The 14277-nt window shown below is 41.3% G+C and overlaps 1 protein-coding gene across 4 annotated transcripts in view; it reads right to left on the bottom strand.

Moving 5' to 3' along the window:
- Window positions 1–715: 715 nt before the first annotated feature.
- Window positions 716–14277, bottom strand: part of satb1b (SATB homeobox 1b) — a 121447-nt gene continuing 107885 nt past the window's right edge. For all 4 annotated transcript variants that reach the window (XM_088327517.1, XM_088327516.1, XM_088327518.1 and 1 more), the window contains exons 12-13: window positions 5148–5363; window positions 716–1603 (exon numbers count right to left, since the gene is read on the bottom strand). In XM_088327517.1, the coding sequence (XP_088183643.1) occupies window positions 1043–1603; window positions 5148–5363 (777 nt within the window). In that variant the 3' untranslated portion in view covers window positions 716–1042. The remainder of the gene's footprint in view (window positions 1604–5147; window positions 5364–14277) is intronic.

The raw sequence follows: 14277 nt of genomic DNA, 5'->3' as shown, positions 1-14277 counted from the left end.
CAAGCACTTTGGTTAAGCCAATCGCAAACTTTTTGTATCTTTCAAATTTGAAGAAAAATGGTGCGGTTCTTCCGTGTGTTTTGTAGCGCTCGTTTTCGTTTGCGCCATAAATAATACACACTGTCCCTTTTAAATCAATGCGGGTCAATTTTTCCAGTGATATTTTGGAGAGGAAGTCTTAAAGAGGATGTTGAAAAGTTATAACCAGAGCCAGAAAAAAAAACATTACCGTATTTTGTCAATTGTGATATATATTTAAAGCCCCAGGGTGTAACATTTGACCACTAGATGGCACTGTTTTCTTATTATGCTACGCTGTGCTCTGTGGAACTGGTTTTGTTCGCAAGATGACAATCAAACATGGCGGCGACCTCCAGGTAAGGGATTCTACGATGTAAAAGACACTTAAAAATATCATAGGTTGAGAAATTTGTATGAGTGTGGGTAAGTGTGAAGCACATTGTAAAGCACTTTGGAGGTCTTCATTCGCTATATAAATGCAGATCAATTACATTTACATTTTAGATTAAAATTGGTATTATGCTTCACAGGTTCTTGACTAGGATTCAAATTACTTTTATTTTTCATGAACGGTAGTTTTTTTGTACCACTAGGAGGCACTAAACATTAAAGAAAAAATGTAAACGCCCAACCGATTCAAGCAACCTCGTGTGAACACGTTCTAAATGTCGTTCGCAAATCTTTCACGCATGACTAGAATCGCTCAAGTACGTTTTAATTTAGTCAGTAAACGCACAAAGAACAATTGTTTTCGTCTCTGTAGATTGTCAGTCATTAGTTCACAAAACAGGATGTGACATTATGCGGGAGTGTGAGACAAGTCCAAATATGTCGGAAGTCTTGTTTGTCGATTGTTCTTTCTAAAAATGTTCAAAAACAACCTGGGCGATTACGCTACTCAGGACACGATCAACCGATTTGTGCAGTGTACGAAATGATGCTTTACAGTGAATCATACTTAGAATAATAATAATAATAATACAATACTTTTACAAATTGCATAAGGAGTCCCGGGCTAATCTCAGTCGTTAGCTTGCTCCGTGAGCGGGGCCGAGCCCCGCCCCGCTTGGTCCTCGGTTTTGACCACAAAGGCGCTGGTCTGCGTACTCTCCTCGGTCTCTTTGAGGACTTGGGCGGGTTCTGAGAGTTCCTCGTCCAAGGCGGCGGGGCTGGGGCTGCTCCCGCCGCCGCTGCTGCAGCTGCCGCTCCGGTTGTTGTTGGCGGGGGGCGTCTCCTTGGGCCCCTTGCTCGGCTGGTTGACGTAAAAGCGCTGGTTTTGGAAGAATTTGATGACGGTGAGTTTGGGGAGGTCTAACTGGGCCGAGAGCGTGTGGACGGCCTCCTCGTCCGGGTAGGGCCCCACGTCCTGGATGAAGCTCTGCAGGATGCCCAGGGCCTCTAGGGAAATCTTGCCTCCTCCGGCCACGCGTGACTTGACCAGGCTGCGGACCAGGTCGTCCTCCGTCTCGGCGGGGGACGCGGTGGAGGGTTGGCGAGGGGGCAGACGGGGGCCGGAGGGAAGCTGCTGGGATGCGAGGGGCTGGGACGGGTGCTGCAGGGACAAGGCCTGCTGGTGCTGAGGCTGCGGATGACATGAGCGGTTGGTTTAGAATGCATTGAATTCCAGTTTGTACGGGTGCTTGAAATCCTTGAAAATGCCTACAGGGTTTTCATGGCCAAATTCAAGCACTTTTTAAGGCCTTTCAAAGCCAATACCATTTAAAGATGAAATCCAGCGCCGATCAAAAGAACGAGAGCCTAAACCTTACTGTCAGACCCCAATTCTACTCCCTGCCTTATTTTGGAGCCCTAAAATCCATTGAAAACTTGCAGTCCAAATTTTAGTTTTACATCCAACCCAAGCTTAAAACCTATTTTTGAACCTTACATTCAGTTTAGAAACCTAACATGGAGCTCAGACCATATTTTATAGCCCTAACCCAGCTTGAAATATATTCTAGAACCTTACATTCAGTTTAGAAACATGGAGCTCAAACCCTAGTTCCTAAACCTTTACCTAACTTTAGCCATGAACCCTAACCCAAACTCTATTTCAGAAACCTAAATTCGGTTTAATGCCCTAATAAAAAGCCTAAACCTTAGTTTCCAACCCTATTTTGAAACCCTAAAATAAATTTAAAAACCCTCATCAGCCCAAACCCTAACTCCTAGCTTGAACCTAACCCCTACTAAAAAACATAGCAACAGTTTCAAGCATTTGACCTAAAATTCAAGCCCTTTTCAAAGCTTGAAAACACAACATTAAAACTCAAGGATTTTAAGCACTTTTACAGACCCTGTTCTAAACTTAACTTGTGTTTAGGGTTTGAAAAGTGCTTCAATAATGGGAGATGTGCTTCTGAATACCTAGGTATTAAATGAAGAAATAGAAAATAAAGCGCTCAGTAGGTAGTAAAGGATGCAAGTACGATTCCTGCTTCTCAGGGTTTTATGTAGAAGTGTCCCTGGGCAAGACACTGAACCCCTAATGCCCTTGATATGCTGATAGGCACCTTGCACGGCTAACTCTCTTATTGAAGTGTGAGTGTGAAAAGTGTAAAGTGTATGTAAAGTGTTTTGGCGGTCCTCAGTGATTGGTAAAGCTCTATACAAATTCCGTCCATTTACTGAAACAAATTTCTGGTGGCTTAGCTTTGCCATTGCATGTCAACCTTTGTAATTAACGGCACCTGGTATTAGTTTGTATGGTATTGTCATACACGCCCTTCAATATATTGTGGATTGTAGATAGTAACATCTCCAAAAAAGTAAAAAGCACTAGACATAGATTGGCCATATTTGGGTAAGTTACGAATGAAAAACATATATTCCGGACAATAAATTGCAGTTTTATTTATTGTTTGTCCAAGGGTGCGACTTATACGTGAAATTATTAACACATATAATGTGGAACCTCGGTTTTCGAACACCTCTCAGTTTGAAGAAATCGGTGTTCGACCAAAAATTTTGAGAAATTCTTGCTTCGCTGTTGGGTCAAAAATACCGAGTTCGAACGCCGGTACGAAAGGGTGCGATGCTGAGCGGCCCCTAATTATGCCTCCGAAGAAGGTCGGTGCGAGCGGGACAGGTGAAAAAAGACAAGTTCGTACAACTATTGCCTTTAAGAAAGACATAATAGCTAAATATGAAAGAGGTGTACGAATTTCCGATCTTGCTAGTGAATACAGCATGGCTAAATCTACGATCAGTACGATAATAATAAATAAGGAGGCTGTGAAATCGAGTGATGCGGCTAAGGAAGTTAGCGCTATAAGCAAGCAACTGCCGCAAGTTTTGGAAGAGCTTGAAAAACATTTGATGATTTTTCTCTTCCGTGTGGGAAGCATTATTAGTGTTCCCCCGTGAAGGAGTGAACCAGCACCAACAGAAGCTCAAAGTAGTGAGCGGTCTCTGTAGATGTATTCATAACACAAACCCTACCAGTGTCTGAAATAACGACTGCCCGGACGCCCGGGGCGTGCATTTTTTACGTCGGGCGTACTAAACGTCTCCGCCCGGGTGGCCTTTCGTTTTTTTTAATTTGATTTGGAAAAAAACAAAAAACGTTTGCTTTATTCCGATTTCGAAATCTTCGTTCGGTTTGGAAATTTCGTATTTTCGGTTCGTTTGGCAATTTGCATACTCTGCAGCCAATCAGAAGCCTGCATCGAATAACTTCTTGCTTCTGGACTTCCCCGAGCGTTATAAAGTCGTGCATTTGCATATCATTTTCCAAAGTAGACGCACAGAGAACACAAGGAAAATGGAGAAGTGGTTAGGGATTAATCCAAAACCTCAGCCCCAGAAGAAAGGTTCAAAAGAGGCGGACAAAATTGATGACGCTACAAAACGTAAACATACATTAAGAGCATTGTGGAAAGAGGAGTTCACGTGGCTTGTAGCAGATGACGCAACGCAAAAATAGCATGAATGAAGAAGAATAATGACAGGTACATACTGATGGCAGATGGAAAATGGCAATGTCATATACAGTAAAACTTCGGTTTTCGAACGCCTCTCAGTTCGGACAAATCGGTGTTCGACCCAAAATTTCGAGAAATTCTTGCTTCGCTGTTCGGTCAAAAAATCGGAGTTCGAACGCCGGTACGCTAGGATGCGATGCTGAGCGGCGTACGGGTGTTTTAACCCCTAATTATGCCTCCGAAGAAGTTCGGTGCAAGCAGGACAGGTGAAAAAAAAACCAAGTTGTTCGTCCAACTATTGCCTTTAAGAAAATCATAATAGCTAAAGAGTTGTACGAATTTCCAATCTTGCTAGTGAATACAGCATGGCTAAATCTACTATCAGTACGATAGTAAAGAATAAGGGGGCTGTGAAATCGAGTGATGCGGCTAAGGAAGTTAGCGCTATAAGCAAGCAACTGACGCAAGTTTTGGAAGAGCTTGAAAAACTTTGGATGATTTTTCTCTCCCCACCGTCCACCACAAAGGGAAGAAATCCTATTCATAATCTTTTTTTTTTTTATTTTTACACGTTCATGTTAGCGTAGTCTTTCGTACGAAAGTTTACGCTAACGCGAACGTACGATTAGCCTGGTTTAGCTTCATGTTTACGTTCATGGTAAACATTCAGGGTGTTGGAACGGATTAAAACGATTTTACATTACTTTTAATGGGAAAAACGAGTTCGGTGATTGAACAAATCGGTTTTCGAACAGGGTTCTGGAACGGATTATGATCGCGAACCGAGGTTCCACTGTAATTGAATTTTAATTTTGTATTACCACTAACTGTATTTTCTTGGATGAGACAGAGTTGTCTGCCCTGCTGTCCGTTTTTTCTCTTTACAGGAACATTGTGTATTTATAGTACCTTCTAGTGGTTAAAAATATTTTTAAAAAACACATTCATTTAAATATTAAGCAAAAATACATGAACTATAATGACAATGTGGTCATAGGTCGAGAAATCTATTATTTCCCATAAAGTGTGAGCAAAAAAAAAGTTGTGGTCTGGTCACTTTGAGTCTTTCTAGTTTACATTATTTTCTGTGCTATGTAGCACTTGTTTTTTTTTGTCACAGTACCCCCTGTTATCTTGAAAAATCCTTTAAAAAGGACTTTCCCGCCATCACAAATTGCAGCACAACCTTGAATCGAAGCTCACCTGCAGTTGCTCCGCGGAGACGTGCGAGAAGTGCGACGGCCTGTCGGCGGCGCTGTTGTGATGTTGTTGCCCGGCGCTGCTCTCTTGCTCGTAGATGAGGTCACGCTCGGCCTGAGATAGGCTGAGAAAACGGCGAATCATCGACAAATTCTCCCACAGCGTCCGGTTCTCGGGGGACGGATCCTCTTTCCAGCGCAGGAGTTCGCACAGCCAACCCTGCAATTTAAACAAGAGGGGGAAAGGGTTTTTGTATGCTATTGAGTTCCAAACTCATACCTGCACCAATGTTTCCTATAGAATTGTTCCCCAGGAAGAAAATCTAGTACCTTTTTAATTAGAACTCATTAATCTGGTACAGTTCTAGCGCAAAATCAAGAAGCTAGATCAATGCTGTGTACCCAAACTATCGACTCATAAATACAATCAAAGGCAATCCCCCCCAAATAACGGTTGTGTAGTTAAACTCAAAACTAGTGTTGTTCCGATCCTGTACTTTTTTAAAAGGTAGGAGTAAAAAGATTAAATCACTGATATGAGTTTTGAATTTAATTAAATGTAATACTCATATAAGTTAGTTGGTAGATACAGTATAAAATGTTAGTACTGCTACTTTTGTGATTGCTGCTTTGACAGGATGCTGGTTCTTCTTCGGTGGGTTACAGGAGGTTATTGTAACACGCAATTTATAAGGGAGTGTTTTCATCTCTGAGCGAATTTTTCTTATTGCAATGGTAGCGCCTTATTTTCCATTGAAAATGCCTGCAAGTGCAACAAGAATTTGGGTGGTTTTCTGCATGGAACACTTGGCACTAAAGCTTTTTTTCTGGTTGCCGAATTTTACCCAGCCGTCTAATCGCAGTGCAGGCGGGGCGGGACAAACACCACAACATCGAGTGTCAGACAGGTGCTTGAAATCCTTGAATATCAATGTTGTGTTTTCAAGTATTACAATGTGCTTGAATATGGGGTGAAATGCTTGTAAATGCTAGAAATTGTGGCCATTTTTCTACACAAGTCTGCTTAAAATTGACGGTGACACTGCTCCCTGGAAGCTTTGCCGAGCATTGAATTTCTTCTTCTGTCGTCATGATTACCGGCAGCTGGCATTAGTTCATGCCATTGTCCTATGAAGCGTCATCAGCCCCTACAGGTCGCACCCAATGGTATAGGTGCATGCACCTATACAGGGCAAGGACTATGTCTCATTGATCAATTATAGACATTTGTTAGTGGCCGCACATGCCTACACTTTCTTGTGTAAATATTGTGTAAAGTATCTTATCTTTTTTTTTTTTATCCTCTCAGTAAAATGTGAAACTGGAGTACCACGTCCAATTTTGTTGTCACAATATGTTCAACCCATTGTGTAACAATGATAATAAAGGTATTTTCTATTCTATTCAAAATTCAATGTAGCGTTTACCTGTATTAAGGATTTATCATAAAATAATAAAATGTGGCTCTGCAAAAAAACATGATTCACACTGGATTTGTTCTTTCTCTAGCACTGGAAACATTGGAAGAGTGGCTGTGAAAGTCCTTAAAAGTGCTGGATTTTGGTCATGAAAAAGGTGTCTGACCAAGATTCCTACAGACCATGGTGTTGGTTTGAGAAATCTAAAAGCTAAGTTGATGTAATAATAATAATAATAATACATGTTTATGAGACTCTGGCGGGACCACTTAAACTCTGGCACCCTGTAGAATCTTCCTCTAGATACAAAACACCGCCTCCACTTCATGTGGCAAACTTTCAATCCCAGTAGTCCAATAGTCGTTCCCTCTCAAAAACCTTAAGAACCGGTTTAGTAATCTGGTGCCCGGCGTTTGTCAGCACTGGATTACACGGGCTCCGCTCGCCTGTTCACTCGTTCACCGGCTAGCCGACCGGCTAGCTTCGCGCGCATGCTGCACGCGGGAGATAACTCAGCACTTTGCGCGTCCCGTTCCAGATCCTCCCGTAAGCCCCATCAAACCGTAGAGGGAGGAGGCGGGAGAAAGGGAAGGCAAAAAGAAAGAGGGGCCGTAAAGCCTCCGTGCCCACCTTGTTCCTTTGCCACATTTATTGTTGCCTTTTTAATTTGCATGCAGAGGGATTTGGACCGCGCTCCGTTCGGGCCGTCTGTGCTTTCAGCTGATTCGGCAGAGAGGGAGGGGGTACGCGCACACACTTGTCCTGCCGCGGCGTAATCCAACTCAAACACTCTGCAAAGCAGCAGGATTAAACCCAAAGTAGCAGAGCCAATCAAAGCCCACACGGTGGGAACTCCCCTCGCATGCCAGGAAGTCCATTTCATTAAACGCTAAGTAGACGCTACCACTATTAGCTCCTCGCCGTCTGATGTTTTATGTTCTTGTAACTTGGATGTCCCGGAACTAAAACGGGTTTGGAAAATCCTGCCCTGAAAAGTTTTCGGACCGCTTTTCCCAGAAATGGAGGCCTTGATATTCGTTCTAACAATAGTTGCCGATACTGACAGGACTTTTTTTCATTTGCAAGGATATTCAAAGGTTATTTTGCCTTTATTTCAAATATAAAGGATAGTCTGACCAATTGAGTGCAGAGGTCACCAACAATTTTTAAAATGAGCGCTACTTTTTGTTACTAATTGGCGCTAAGGGCTACAGGTTTGATATGCACGTCTTAAATAAAAACTGCAGAAGTAAATGGAAGGAGACCAAGAGGAAGGCCGCGATTGACGTGGATGGTGTTATGAGTGCACTGAAGGAAAGAGGTCTAAATCTAGTGGAAGCTAGAGCTCTTGTTGGTGATAGGAAGGTTTGGAGAGGTGTTGTAAAAGGATGGTGGGATGTTTGGGCGTGTTCTAAGGGATAGGCAGGGGACTCTTACGGGGTAAACCGGTGAAAGCTGTCGGGCCCTGGTGTTGAACAGAAGAGGTGTTGTGTCACCCTGACCCGAGTGACATGGCCGCTTTCTTGTGTCCCGTTTCATCTGGAGGGACGAAAGCATGACCAACTTGGGTGCCGAGGTGTTTGGGCATTTGGGCCGGCCATTGTCAATTATTTTGTGTGTTTTTTGCTACTTTTTCCTTTTAAGTGTAAGTGTTTGTCTTGCTGCTGGTCACGTTCTCGAGGGATATGACCAGGGTAAATAGATAGATAGAATAAATAAAAACTTATGATTAACTATTTTATTACCATGTTGTAATTATTAGAAGTTAAGTCAACCACTAAAACAGGAATCCATTTTAATAGAAATTTGCAATCACCCTATAATAAGCAAGGCATTTTCAGATCCTGTCCAAGGGCTACTCAGAGGATATTAGGTGCCTACTTGATGCCTGTGGGCACCATATTGGAGACTCCTAATTTTGCGCTATAGTCCCACTCCACTGAGGTTCAAGTCATTTTACTGGTGAAAGTACCTGGTACCTGGCTCATTCCTTCCTAAAAATTACATGAAATCCCGAATTACGGAGCGCGCTTGATTAAAAGCCGCACGTGCAAATTTAAGGAAGACCAAACTTTGTTTTTGTATAAGCCACACCTGATTTAAAGCCGCAGGCTTAAACAGCCATAAGAACTTATTCATGACCATTTCTTACATTTGAAGAAAATCTGCATATCTAGGACAGAAAAATAACACATTGTGCCGCAATTGAGACACTAGTTCTTAATCAACTAGTGCAGCAGTCAATATTAGGAAAAATGGCATTAACACATACACAAGAGTGCAACACAATTACAAATGCTTGGAATCTTTTTGACAGGTGGTGTCAGTTGATTGAAGCATGTGACTAATTATAGGGTATTTTTTCCTCTCAGGCTGACAACTATGACGTCGTATTAGGCTGTTATAAGTCCTCATACTGTCAGCCCAAAAATTAACAAGTGACTAGAGTCAGCATGTACCTCAAAGGTGCATCTAAAAACCCCAATTTGGCAAGAAATGTGAAAGTGCGTCTTATAACCCGGTGCTCCTTATATACCGCAAAATATGGTGGATATGAAAATGCATACAGTAATTATAGGTATGCGTTTTCAAAGGTTTATAAATCCAAGGGTTTATAAACAAGATTTTATTGTATACTACTTTGTGTGAAACAGGAATCAAACTGACCCTCTAGCACTAGACCACCAGTGGTACAGATGACATATGGCAAGGCATTAGACCTTATCTTATTATCACACTATTCTTAACCACAGTGCCAGGAACATGTATTTGCATAGTGCATTCTGATAGGTTAAACAGTCTCTCCAGTTCTTCACCAACGAATGTGGTAAGACTGTTTTACCTATCAGAATGTACAGATCAAATCTGTGTTCCTGGCACAGTGAGTAAAATTAGCGTGATAATAGGATAAGATTAATGCCTTTGCGCTCACTGTTACTACTCGGGTTCGATTCTTATTGCATGCAATGTTTTGTGATTATGGTCAGCCACACTTATCGAATGCATTAATATACATCGTAATTGTATAAAAAGCATAACAGTTATACATGAATACACTCAGTAGATATTTCTGTAGTCTCACTTTAATATGCCTTGTAGTCCAGGGAACTGTATGTATGAAAAGAAAATGAGAAAAGACTATTTTTGGGGGTGCGCTTTATAATCCAGTGTGCCTCATGTAGTGCGTAAAATTTGGTATAATGATATATTTATGTAGTAGTTGCAATACTTGGTCTCCTCTGCTCCTTGCTATTATCACTTTGTAAGGCCTGCAAAGGAAGGGAGCGCTTAAGATCAGTCGCATGGCTCTTTATGTGTACAGGCTGTTGTGATTGGGCGGGTTTCTGAATTTTAGTCACAAAATTTCACAGAATTTTAGTCACATTTACTTTTAGGAAATCAGGTGACCTCAGGTTGTGCCTTGTAATCCGGTCTGCGAAAACAACATTTTAATGATTTTTTTTTATGTAGTAGAGAGGAGGTCAAATACTGCTACTGTCACTTTGTCATGTGTGCAAGGGATGGGAGATCCTAAGATCAGTCGCATGGCTCTTTATGTGTACAGGCTGTTGTGGTTGGAAGGGGTTCTGAATTTTAGTCACGACCAAACATTTACTTTCAGGCATCCAGGTAACCTCGGGTTGCGCCATATAATCCGGTGTGCCTTATACTGCAAAAAATACGTTGTAATGATTTTTTTTATTTTTCATGTAGTAAAGAGGGGGTCAAGTACTGCTACTGTCACTTTGTCACGTGTGCAAGGGATGGGAGATCTTAAGATCAGTCACATGGTAGGTGTACGTGCTGTTGTGATTGTACGGGCTTCTTAATTCTAGTCACAAAATTTTACAGAATATTAGTCCAGGGTTATTACAGCTTAAAGCGACTTAAATTCAAGACTTTCTTAATGCGTTTTGGAATCATATTTAACACCAAGTTGACAAGAAAACAACACAAAATAAAAATAATTCTTCCGCAAAATACATCGTGCTTCAGCAAAAAACATTGTTGGAGAGTCACTTTCATTAAACATACAGTTTCCTATGGTCCAAAGTAAATGTCTCTGTCCGCGGTAGACTTGAGACATGCGTTTGTTCTGATGGGCCCGACTGAAACCACATCTCCGTTTTGAGAGTAATTTGTAGCCTGTAGGTAAATCGGTGGATTACCAAAAAAGACATTATATAAATGTTACTAAATCTATTTAGTTCAAACAAATCTCAATCTTATTAATATATGCACATTTTTAAGACTTTCGAAAATCAGATTTAAGACATATTAATGCCAATTAAGGCCTCCATTTCAGAATAATGAATTCAATGCATTTTATTACTTTTCAAGGCTCCACAGGAACCCTGTGAACACGATCATCCAAGTGAACTAGCAAGCTAGAAAACCGTAAACCCGAAGCCGTAAACGGGTTCAATAAGCGTCGAGAGCTCGAGATTATCGCAACGTTGGCACACACCTGTCACAATATTGCAGCGTAATCCTCCGCCGCTGGGTCAGCGCCACCTAATTAATAAACAGGAGAGTCGAGGGGACGTTTCAGAATCAAGAGAAGGGAATATCGAGTTGTTTTTTTTCCCTCTTTCTCGTGACCGAATGGCAGCGGGTTCACCCGCCGGCTCGTAAAGCCGTCAGCGCTTCTTTTGTGGTTGGAGTGGCACAATAGCGCAATTTATAGCGCTGATGTAGTGTGTGAGTCCAAAAGGTGAAGTCACAAGCTGGCCAATGACACACACACGTACAAAAAAAACATAAAACACCTTCCCGTCTAATCTCATTTAGTCGTTATCAGGCCCATCAGACTGACCTCGGCCGCCCGCCGGATAAATGAAATAAGCAAACAGATGTCCATCAGTTTGCCTTTTTATAAAGCTAAAGCGAATCCTTAAAATAAAGATGACGTTTTCCGGTCAACCGATGAGGTCACGCCAAAATAATGCAAGCGGTTGAAATGACAAAGGCTAGGATTAACCATTTTTTTTAACTATGTTGCTAACCAAAAGGGCAGCACCTAGCGAAACACTTGCAAACCTTTCTGTCTTATCTCATTCGGTCATTATCAGGCTCATCTGGCTGACCTCAGCCGGCGCCTGCCGGGTAAACAAAACAAAAGATAGCCATCAGTACCATTGTTTTCCGTCTGCTTTAACAGGAAGTCATATAACCAAATACACAGTGCCCAATGTATATTTTCGGGATAAATAAGAAGGAAATCCCAAATTTATCAGTCATCTTTAAAAATCAAGGCCAGACAAGTTCCTTTAACAGGAATAGGCAAACCATGGCACCCCTCACATCCCGATTTTGAAATATTTGTTCGGTTTGGAAATTTCGAAATTTTGGTTTGTTTGGCAATTTGCATATTAGGCAGCCAATCAGAAACCTGTATTTAATAACTTCGTGCTTCCGGGCTTTATAAGGTCGTGCATTAGCATATCACTTTCCAAAGTAGACGCACAGAGGACACAAGAAAAATGGATAAGTGGTTTGGAATCAAGCCAAAACATCAGCCCCAGAAGAGTGATTCAAAAGAAGCTAACAAAATTTATGATGCTACAAAAGGTAAACGAACATTTAAAGCATCGTGGAAAGAGGAGTTCACGTGGCTTGCAGCAGACGACGCAACGCAAACATTGCATGAATGAAGATGAGTAAATACAGGTACATACTGATGGAAGATGGAAAACAGCGATGTCATATGCATGCAATGAATGTTATAAGTAGTTTTAAATTTAATTTTAAAGTGTTGTTCTGTTATATATTCTGATTATCAATCCTTAATACTTTGCAACAACGGGTTTTTTGCTATTAGTCGTCTTATTGTGTTTCAAGTTGTGAGAAATGCGACAGGCATCTTTTATTTTCAGAGTTGTCTGCCCTGGTGTCCGCTAACTTTTTGTCCTGAGTTTCAGACACTGTACAAAGTAATTTTAGTGACATTTGCACGAGTGACATATGCTAGAAGGTTTCATATTTTGGCACAACAAGGCAAGGGTTAAATTATCAACACAGGCCTAAAGCGCCCCCTTGCAGTTAAGTCTGAAAATAACATGTGAAATTATATAATTATGTTTCACAGGTAAGTCTCACCATAGTATAAGTCGCACCCTTGGCCAAGCTTATGACTCATAGTCCAGAAAATACGGTAAGCCAAATGATTCTCATGAGTACCAAAAAAAGGAATTCAACCATGACAGACGGCGTGATGTATTTGAAACCAGAAACGGCAAGGAAAGATGAGCCGGTTTGCTGACAACGAAAACGATACAAAGACAATGGCGTTGTTGTCTCTTTAGACCTGGCGGGCCTCCAAAAGAAGCCGAGTCACATAAGAAAAGAAAACAAAAGTTTGATCGGAATTAGAAGCGTGCGAACCGGTCGGTCCTGCTTCGACGCCGCCCCGGAAAATAGATTCCGCCACAGTGGACGTCCATCTGCCGAGGACGAGCGAAATGTACGCGGGGCGCCATATGTCGATCTCCCGCCACGATAAGCAATAATTGCGGAAGAAAAGACGGGGGGAGGGGAAATTTTCATCTCGCTAGGCAAACGTAGCGAAAACGGCCGGCTGGCTGCTGAGGAAGGGGGAGAGACCACGGGAAAGGGGAATCAACCTCGTATGAACCGTAGAGCAGCAGGCGCCGATGTGAAACTATTTCCGCGAACGCCCGTTTATCGCAGTTTTATAACATGATAAAACACATTTATAAAAATATATTGCCGACAGCATATTTTCTTCATCAACAAATAACTTTGCCCTAATCAATGGTAGTAATGGATCTCTCAGTACCGTATTTTCCGGACTTTAAGTCACTCCAGTCAAAATATGCATAATTTAAGAAGGATAGAACATGTATAGGTAACATTTTTTGAGATTTATTTTATTTAACAAAATCCAACACCAGAAGCATGCATGTCAACTTGAAAGTGAATTTAAGATTAAAAATGTAGTGTTATCGAGGTTGAAATTGTAAATTGGTGACAAATATATAATAAAAATCTATATATTCATTCAGTTTTAATCATCAAATTATGAATTCATTTTCTGCATCAAATTATTGTTGGTAATATACTGATTAAAGGGATAACCACAACCCTGTCTTTTTTTTTCATTTTCTCCTTTTATACTTCCTTTTTTTTAACTTCTTTATACAACATCATCATTCGTAATATAATGCATCAAAGCAAGTGAGCCGTTTGAGAGATGGCTCTCTTGAAAGAGTTGAGCCGAAAAAGCCGGTTCTCTAAAAAGAGACTGACTTTTTACCACACAAATTGAGATCGGCGTGCAGACGAAAACTCGAACCGCGTGACCAAAACAACATCTGCCTAACAAAAAGTTTGGAGTGTGGTAAATCTTTGTTTAAAAAAAAATGTAATCGGGTACTAATGACAATTTTGTGTCAAAAAAGTTGCGTCCCGGGGACGCACGTTGATTTGAGACGATGCGTCCCCAGCAAAAATGATGTGTCTAGGACGCAGGGACGTGGGCAAACGATAACACTGGGTATACCAACTTTATATGTACGTACGTATCTTAGACACGCTCGAATAAGTCAGCAATGACGTAAGATATTAAGAGTTATTCAGATAACTTTAACATAAAGAACATGCTTACAAAACAATCAAATCACTAAATGCAATGAAATATTCATTTTCTGTGTCACATTTACCGGTAAACAACTTCACTCGGTAGTTGGAAGATAA

Source organism: Urocampus carinirostris, chromosome 2, assembly GCF_059441175.1.
Source record: "Urocampus carinirostris isolate Australia breed hairy pipefish chromosome 2, RoL_Ucar_1.0, whole genome shotgun sequence".
NCBI classification, from domain to species: domain Eukaryota; kingdom Metazoa; phylum Chordata; class Actinopteri; order Syngnathiformes; family Syngnathidae; genus Urocampus; species Urocampus carinirostris.
The sequence above is the reverse complement of the archived record's forward strand: the minus strand, read 5'-3'. Positions and strand labels throughout refer to the sequence as shown.